The 9,602-nt window shown below is 36.3% G+C and overlaps 1 protein-coding gene across 1 annotated transcript; it reads right to left on the bottom strand.

The window, feature by feature from the left end:
- Window positions 1-243: 243 nt before the first annotated feature.
- On the bottom strand, window positions 244-8,313 carry arl13a (ADP-ribosylation factor-like 13A). Its single transcript, XM_084718442.1, has 10 exons — window positions 8,186-8,313; window positions 6,116-6,232; window positions 5,063-5,133; window positions 4,721-4,973; window positions 4,504-4,609; window positions 2,351-2,550; window positions 2,145-2,253; window positions 1,132-1,405; window positions 928-1,044; window positions 244-818 (listed from the first exon to the last, which is right to left on the bottom strand). Exons 1-10 carry the CDS (start codon window positions 8,203-8,205, stop codon window positions 763-765), a joined length of 1,323 nt encoding a protein of 440 aa, XP_084574568.1. The 5' UTR covers window positions 8,206-8,313; the 3' UTR covers window positions 244-762.
- Window positions 8,314-9,602: the final 1,289 nt, after the last annotated feature.

Genomic DNA, 9,602 nt, shown 5'->3' with positions numbered 1-9,602 from the left:
GCAGGGCTCATTTAATCCACAAGAGTCTCTGCTTTCCAGCCACATCTAATTATGCAATTCGAGTACTCTTTAGGGACTCCAGTGTGCAGAAGTATTCAAACAGAATACTGCATGGCTTTTGGCCATTACTTCATAGGAATTTCCTAAAGCGGGCTTCTCTGTAAAGAGAAGAATCCACTCTCACCCCATGATTAACCTGTGACACCTGCTATAGTGTAAAAACATCAGCCATGCCATGCAAAGTAGTGGTAAAAAGTTTATTATACAATTTCATAGATTTGTTCATCACTTCAACAATGTCCCATACTTTACTCAGTGCACTGTTCATTGCTGGAAAATGTTCAAATAATTGTAAAAAAAAAAAAGAAAAAAAAAAGGATACAGTTCCCGTACAATCAAAATTGCATAGCTTTATACAAACAAAGTCTGCTTTAACATTTTGGCCAGGTACACAACAAAGGTTTTTTAAAATAAATGCATTAAATATTTCATTCATGTTGTATTTTTTATTATTTTGTATTATGCTTCAGTAATTACACTATTAAGCAGGCCTGCCCTTCACTACACAATGGCATGTGTAATTTCATCCCAGAGGTTCAGGGATCAGATCTGAAGCGATCATCTATTTTAAAAAATGACGAAAGACACAGCAGTTAAATAAAAAGAACAAATAAAAGGTTTAAGGGTTCATGAAGTGATGTAGTATAACTGCTGTGGATCACATCCATCTCTCAGGTCACAGGACACAACCAGGTTTCACTCTCACTGTCCCTGATCCTGTCGCTCCTTCAGAGCCTGTATGGCTTTTCTGTAAAGATCTATCAGGAAACAGGGGGTCATCTTTTTAATATCAGAGCTGTGATTTTTCATCATTTCAGAGTCCATACTGTATTTGATTTGGAGAGTGAAGAAGTGGATGAGGCTCACCAAAGGTTGCAGACAGGTCCACATGTTGAGGGTACGCTCCGGGCATTTCCTCCGTGTTAATCTTATTCTTCCGTTTTACTTTGACAACTTTCTTCTTCTTCTTCTTTTCACCTTTAACTAGACAGAAGATAACAGACACGTTAGATTTTAATTCTTAAACAGATAGCAGCCAAATGATACAAGCTATTTGTTACTGATTTCAACCTTCAGGCGTCTTGTCGTCGTTCTCAGGCGATTCTGGCATGTCTGTGGTCTCTTCTTTAACCTTTGTTTTGTGTTTGGGTTTGCCTTTTTTCGGGGGGATCAGGGCACTGCTGGCTTTCTCTCTGTGACCAGAGTTTTCTTGCTCTCCTTCGTTACCGTCACCCTCGTCTTCCTCCTCCTGTACATTTGCTTCTTCACCTTTTTCACCTTCCTTGGCCTTAGCCGACTTCTTCTTCTTCTTCTTTGTCGTCAGTGTCTTTTTCAGAGTGGTTTCCTGTGAGTTAAAGACTGCAGTTAATTCATCATCTATGTTTTGTAACATTCATTTTAAATGACATTAATATAGAGGACTTTTACAATTTGCTGAACAAAATACAAAAATAAGGTAACAAAAAGGACACCAACATAGCTATTGCCATAACTTTTGGAAAGAATGTGAGATAAGAGGCAGATGAGGTGAAGAGCTGCAACAATTAATCGATTACTTGATCAATACAAAACTGTACCTGCAACAATTTTCATGTTCAAGAACAAAAGAACATTTTGCACATCTATTTAATGAGACAAGTGTGTGTGAGAGGGACGAGTGGACCAAAAGGTTTCAAGTAAACTTTTGCACTCTTGCAATATTATATTCATTTTCGATGTTTTGGTACTAGACCTTCATCAGGCGACAGTTTGTGACAATGAAAGGCCATTTTAAACAGTTAGTCTTCAACTAATCAAAGTCCCCACGTGCAATAATGATGATTAATCCGTAAAACACACAGGACTGGACTGTATTTTATTGAAATGTGGCTCCAACATTCTGCCTCCCTCATGTTTGTAAATGGGGTGGGCAAAACATTAGAAACACCTCCACTCCACTGCAAGCTACAACCTCAACAATAAACATACAGTTGAATTAATACCTCTCTGAAGGTGTCAATCAAAGCTGAGCATTATTATTAGGTGTACCTAATAAAGTGGCCACTGGCTGCAGTTTAAAAAATAATGTAGGAAATGTTCCTAACCTTCTGCAGCATGTTTCGAATGGGCTGCAGCTTTCCTTCACCCTTGGTCTTTTTCTCCTTGTCTTTCGGTCGACGAACCTGACGAAGGTCTGACTTACTGGATCGCATTCTGAGGTGAGAAAACATTGAACATAAAAGCTCAAATTCATGCTTAGGTTTACATTGATCTGTACAATACTTGTGTAAAAGAAAGCAGGTTCTCTTACCCCTTGGTTTTTCTGCGTACTTTCTCATTTTTCCAGTTCTTCTCCTTCTCCCTTGGTTCCAGAGGCCTCCTGCTGTCCTGGGCTACACGAGTACACAGCTCGGGGTAATCCAGATAAACAGCACGCAGCAACCAGCGAAGGCCTCGTAGAGTCTTCCTGTCTGACCAGCGTCGCAGGTCCATTAAGGCTGAACAGGGCTCCTGAGAGGGAAAGGAAAAAGATCTGTTTCTGGTTCTATCTCTCTACAATCTTGTGTTTGTCTGGTCTGTTTCAATGTTTGTTTTATTTGCAGATGATACCACTGTTTTCTGTTCCGGGTAAAATTTACAGCAGCTCTTGGAGGTGGTCAGAGATGGTAAATTAGTACTAGAAGTGCCAGAAATAACTACTAGAATGGCCATAAGTGGTCATTTTGACCTTTGACTTACAAACTCTATTATCTCTCTTGATACATACCTGACTAAGAGATTAATGCATTCATTCTGTTAGATTATCTTTTTAAAAATGAAATTACACTAAAATGTAAATGCAAGATCTGTTTATATATTTATTTATGCATTAAGTAAACTGTAATGACTGCATATATTCACAGCAGTATTTGTCTGTAGGATAATAACCATCAGTGATCTCATTCAAATGTTAGATTAATCTAGAATTACTCGGTGCAAGAAACACTTATTTAATAAGATTATAAACAAGGTATTTTAACATTAATAATAACAAATTTTCACCTAGAACTATCACAAAAAAATAATCATAGCAAATGAGCACAAAAATAAAACCTAAAACAAGTTGTTATTTGTAATAATTAAGGGCACTTAATTTCAAAATTTGAGAGTTTTGACACAAAAACTCGGTGAGTTATAGGTGCTGAGACAAAAAGTGTTACAACCGTCCCCGGTCTCCATTTACCTGATTTAATTGAGTCTAATTAAGTAGTTATTTGTATTTTAATGTCAGGAAATTGGAAATCGAGACCACTTATGAAGTTTTATTGACAGAAACGATGATAGTTGCTAAGCAACCAAGATGCATCCCCAACTGTGCAAAATGTAACAACAGTGGAAATTTCCATGTGGTCAGTAGGACCGCCTGTGGCCAAAAGGGGTAAAACTGATAACATTTTCTTTGCCTTTTGTGTAATTTATATATTAAAAAACATTTTAAATGGAAATACAGACACTTAGGAATAGTCAGGAACCAGCAGCACTCTCTGATTTAATTCAAGAAAGTTATATAAAATGGTCAAAATGACCGCCTTGGCTGTTTTAGTAGTGTTGTTTGATTTTACCCAAACAAAATATCAGTATATTTGAAACAAACCAGACTTGTGTTGTTTGGAAGAAGTACCAGAAGTATAAATTATGATGGAAAAGCATATTATTGAAAGGAAGTTGCTGTGTGATATTTGAGCACAAAATCTGCTGGAAACCTCACAAAACATATTGGAAACCTCATATAGCGTTTGTACCAGCAAAGTTGGCACAGAGCTCTGGGAAAAATTAGACACATTTTGGATCACAGGGCTTGTAGACTCTGTACTGCTCTGAGGTGTTACCATATCGTAGTAAACAATGTTGAACATCTGGAACACACTAACTAAAATCTCATGCATTGAAATTCAGGGATCTGGTGGAATTAAACGACGTACAAAGCAAGAAATAATTTACTTCCTGGCAACACACAGAAAAAGTTTTTGGCACCAGAGGGGTATTTAATTGGAAACAATGTTGTTTTCACACCAGTCTTAAAAGTTTGCTTTGCTTTCTGTGTATATCAGTTTGTGATTTTATGGAACAGACTATGGAAAAGAAATCAATCAAAGTAAAAATATAAGAAATTTTAAAAAGATATCCAAAGAAATTATTTTTGTGATGTGCAGAAACGAGGAAAGGAAACGTAAAGCGCGTCAAAAGTGATTTTGTTGTTGTTGGTTTTCTTTTTCTTTTTTCTTTTTCAGATTGATTTTGGAGTGTTATTGATTAGATATAGATTAGACAAGCACATTGCTTCCTCCTACTTCTTTTTTTTTTTTACATGAAATGTTAATTCACATTGCTCATTGAAAGTCTGTTGATTTTAAAATAAATAAATAAATAAATACAATGAAAATATAAGAGATTTCTGCCTGTTGAGTTCAGAACAGCACTTACAATATGGCAAAGGGAGCGGCTCTGGTTGACCAGCTTCTCCAGTGACAGGATCTCGATCAGCTCACTTCCCAGCAGAGCGTTCATTTTGTCCTGTTTGTTGGCCAACCTGAAAACAAAAGGTTTCAGCACAGTGATCGGTCAGTTCAGCATTTCCTCCCATCGGCCACCAGGGCGCGCTGTTCACTCGCACAGTGTGTGTGAAGTTGAGCGTAATTACACTAATATGGGTTTTCCTGCCACCCTCGGTTGCTTCAGCAGGTCGGCGAGCACCTCCTTGACCTCCTTTATCCTCTGCCGGTCACTGGAGTCCACCACAAAGATGATGCCGTGGGCCTCTCCGTGCAGCTCCCTCCAGCCTCCTCTCGACTCCGCGGAACCTCCCACGTCCACCAGGGTGACCAGGTAGTTCTCCACCCGCAGCTCGTTTCTGACGCAGCCTTGGGTGGGTCCTGATTCCCCACCGTGGGGGACTGAAAGCACAGGCACGTCATCGTTTGTTGCGTTTCTTCTTAGGGCACTTTGAATAATAAATCAGCTTTAAAAGTCAATGTTGAATTACCTCTTAACATCCCTCTGATGGAGGATGTTTTCCCTGCTTTGTCAAGACCAACCACCAGAATGGTCACTTTCCTGCAGAGACATGTCCACAGTAAAGAGTTTCACTTAAAGGACTAGCAGGAGTACAGTACTGTACTTACATGATCAAAATCTGTGGTATATGTACTTTATTTGAGTATTATAATATATGCCAAATTTACTTTAATTTGTGCTTTTGATACTGAAGCCCATTTAATATCAGAATTACATACATTTAATATCAGATACTTTAGGTCTTTTACTCAAGTATCATTCATATGGCTGACTTTCACTTTTATTTAAGTGATATTTTAGCTCAATATCCTTACTTTTCCTCAAGTATGATTTTTGGGTACCATTATAGGGCCAAAGTAGCCAAAGTTGGCCGACCATAAGCTTCACTTTGGTCCGCTAGATGTTTATGCCAAAAATAACAAATAATTCATTTTTTAAAAAATATAAGACTCATAGCTGTTTTAATCATTTATGTATTTATTTATTGTGAGGTAAATGTTCTTGAAATATATAGGATACATAATAATTATTTTTTTTTTAATAGTTTGCAAGCAGAGTGGCACTTTATGCATTAATTATTAATAAAATACAAAATGCACATCTTTTTCTTCGTTTTAAGGAATTCTGTGCCTCCTTTCTGCCTCTCTCTCTCTCTCACAAGTTTGATGCAGAAGGGACCGTCTGTGGCTGCACACTCAAAATAATGAAAATAACTGAAAATGTTTGGAAGGGATGCAGCCACCCACGTTTTTCATTTATACTTAGAATTTTATTATTGATATTCTTCTAAAGGATTCAATACCAAATGAGTAACAGAATCAATCCTTCATTTCTGCTTGCTGCTGCCCAATACTGAGGTTAGCCTGATTATGTTGGCTTAAAACTGTGTTGTTTTTTTTTGTGCAATGCAGACGTTTTGCCAGCTCATGCATCACCGATCAGTTTTTTTCTCGGTTCATTATACATTTCACTCATTTTATTCATTCACCCTGTCATTTTTCAAGAAATGCATTATTGGTACCTGATTGGCTCCTGTATCTTGGAGACCCAGGTGCAGCAGTTGCTCATCAGGTTGAACATGCTTACTTGAGGTGAGAAAGGTGTGCACAGAGGCCACCATCTTCTCTGGAACTGGTACCTGCAGACAGATGGTCAACCTTCTTAGTGTGTGTCACACACACATAAATAAGTCTGGTCGGTTGAGTCACTGGGGGTTCGTGTCCAGGTCCAGCACAAAGATCCTTTGTGTCTCCTGTGGGCTTATGAGACTTTTACAGATGGTCAGACATCCAGGCAGCTTCAGTTGCCAAGTAGCTCCCTCCAAGTCCCCAGAATATAAAATTAGCTGTGTCTATAAACTTACTTTAATTTCTTAGTTTATTTTCTTTAGTTTCTTGGCTGAATAATCAATGAGAACCAAAAAAAAACCCCAGAAGATTTGAATTTTTCTGCAGTCAGTCTTAATACAAACATGAATATATGCTTATCTTTTTCACAGTGACTGTCCATATTGTCTTGTATGGTACTAATGACGTGTGTGAGCCCAGCAAAAGCTTCTACTACGTCTCAGGAACTATGAGTAGTTCTCTCCAGTCCTGTAATACACACGCAGCAGGTGTGTCTCAGGCCATGTGCTAAAAAAAACACAGGATCTTTCAGGCCTTTGTCCAGTCAGTGCATCTGGTGAGGCTCCATAATCTGCTAAAGCCAGTTTAGAACGGCCTGTTTTTACCGTAACAAGCTGACCCATATCTGTTTTGGCTGGAGAGAACAAGACAGTGAGGTGATCACCAGTCCACTGCAGTTTTCCATGTTTATGAGGAGTAGTTTGCACAGAAGTTTTAGCTAATTAGAGCAAGTCAGTATCACAATGTCAGTGGTTAATAATGTTTTTAAAATACAGAGACATCACCTGTCCACAGTGCTGAACACACACATTTAAATGTAAAAGATGTATGTGTTTGCTCCATGTGGAGATTAAAAAACACAACATAAATTTTATTTTTAATTTTATTTTTCAGTTTCAGTAGGTTTTATTTTATTTACACATGTATGTATGTTGTCAAAGCATAATTACAATACTGAAGACAATTGTAAAAAATGGAATTAATAATAATTATGTAAATGGAAATAGATAATAAATAAATAATGTTTAATTTTAATATTTAATAATATATTTAGTGTTTACATTGAATGTATGTCAAAAATATTTTTGGCAATACCAAAAAGCATTTTAAGCATTTTGTTTATTTTGCTAATTACTGGAACAATACTGAGATGTTTATTTTTTATTCTAAATGCATGTTTTCTTCTTGTCCATACTGTCATCCATGTACATACATAACATACCATGTAAGTTAACATATATGGTGATTTTAGGGATATCAAAGTAATAGTAGTAGTAGTAGTAGTAGTTGTAGTAAAATGAGACACTGGGACATGAAGCACAAAGAATACCCTTTGTTGTAAAAAGCTCTGAAGTGTAATAAAAATTACAATAACCAATGATATCATATACATAAACCTATTGCAGCTCTACAGTATATTACTTTTTAAATCTCTAATAAGAATAATGTATTTTTATTAATATTTCTGTAAAGATTACTGAAAAAAGTAACAATGTATTAATGGCACATGGGTGATAAAATGTAGTGAATCAATTGATTAAAGTATTTCGAACTCAGTGAACAGTAAACTACTACTGTTTGATACCAATGAATGACTAAAACACTGGAATATATAAGCACAAAGAATACCCAGTGAAGTTGTCAAAAGGTTTAAAGTGTAATAAAAATAATAAGCAGTAATAATAGATTTAAAAAACTTAAATGAGCCCACAGCAGACTTACAGCAGATTACCTTTTGTTTATCACTAAAAAAAGATGTAATTTCATTCATTATTCCGTAATAACAAAAAAAAACAAAAAAACAAAAAAAACACTATTCATGACAGTGCACATGAGTGATAACATGCAACAAATCAAACACTAAACTGCAGGTTCCTGACACCATTTAATGACTAAATCACATGTAACAGGTGTGAAATTTGCAGAATTTAATAAGATAGAAGAAATTAAAAGGAAATACTTACAGAAGTAAGTCTATGTCCATGCATTTGTTTGGGTGCTCATCAATACTAACATCTTGTTCCCAACAGCTACAAAAGTAATCAGGCTCACACTAAGCCCCTGGTCACCCCATGTGGGAGGTGCAACCTGGGAAATGTTGTCATGGTATTCCAACCAATCCCACCGTCATTTAAGCCAGTCTCTAATCCCATTGGATGGCGTGGTTCTTTGTTAACTACTCTACACCAAAGGAAGGTGTGTGCAGTATATCCATCCTGGAGGACTAAATGTGTCTCATGGTGTGATCTGTGACCTGCTTTGATCTGCTGTTCATGTTGGTGGTGCCATGATGAGCAGAGCGTTTGGACAGCTTTAGGCTGCACAAATTTAGTCACTCTGGGATAATGACATCATAATTATGACGATGACCTGCAGGTAGTGTCACACTATAGTCTACGTAAGATGAGTTTACTGGTATAACTGGAAACTGGTTATTACAGACCTATTTAGACCTATTCTTAGATCTATTTATAGGCCTGTTTTAGGGACATTTTAATTGGAATGGATGTGGTGTGATTATAATATCATTAACAACAATGTTAACAACAAGTTCATGGACGTAATAATAATAATAATAATAATAATAATAATAATAATAATAATAACACTGTTTACTTCAGGCACCCACATACACAGCAAAGGATATTTATTAATTAGGGCTTATCACAATACCACAGCTCTGTGAAAGTTTGTCTCAAGTAAATCATGTGGCTTTTCTTTTTCTGATGAAGTTTCTTTTCTTTTTTTTTAAAACAAATAAAGTGATGAATGGTAAACTAATAAGATTTAGATAAATAAATGAAAAGATAATTCAAAAAATATATAAGACAAAGCATGCCAGGGGACAACATAAATAGTATGTTTGACAGATGTTTTTGTTTTAATATATAACAACATGACAATGAGGGCAAACTTTAACAAATTTACTAGAAGTATAATGAGATTGATTAGAAAATATTCTCTTTCAGCTGATGTGTTAAACCTTAAGAGACCAAAAAGCACCGTTTCCAGCAGAAGCTCAAAGTTATATTTGATATCATCCAGGATAAATCTACAAATATCTTGCTACAGTTTACAGGTATGTATACATTTCCAGAACAGATGGATAATCGTCTCACTTCACAGGACGTTTCATATTTTGTTGATTTTGTTGACCCCTTTGGACAAAATCAGTAGTGATTCCATCATAATAACCACAAAATATGACATCAAAAATATATTTATCTGAATAAAAATCTCCTCCTGCCTCTCTTTAACTGTTTAACATGCTGCTCAATGCAACTTTGCTGTTGAAAATGTAAACAGACTCGTTTCATCTGATTTCAAGGAGAATCTGACCTGATGGCAGCCATTAACAAAAACTTTACAGAAACAGCTAAT

The sequence above is a fragment of the Lutjanus erythropterus genome, chromosome 5, assembly GCF_056507025.1.
Source record: "Lutjanus erythropterus isolate fLutEry1 chromosome 5, fLutEry1.hap2, whole genome shotgun sequence".
NCBI lineage: Eukaryota > Metazoa > Chordata > Actinopteri > Lutjaniformes > Lutjanidae > Lutjanus > Lutjanus erythropterus.
This window is presented reverse-complemented; position numbering and strand designations above follow the sequence as displayed.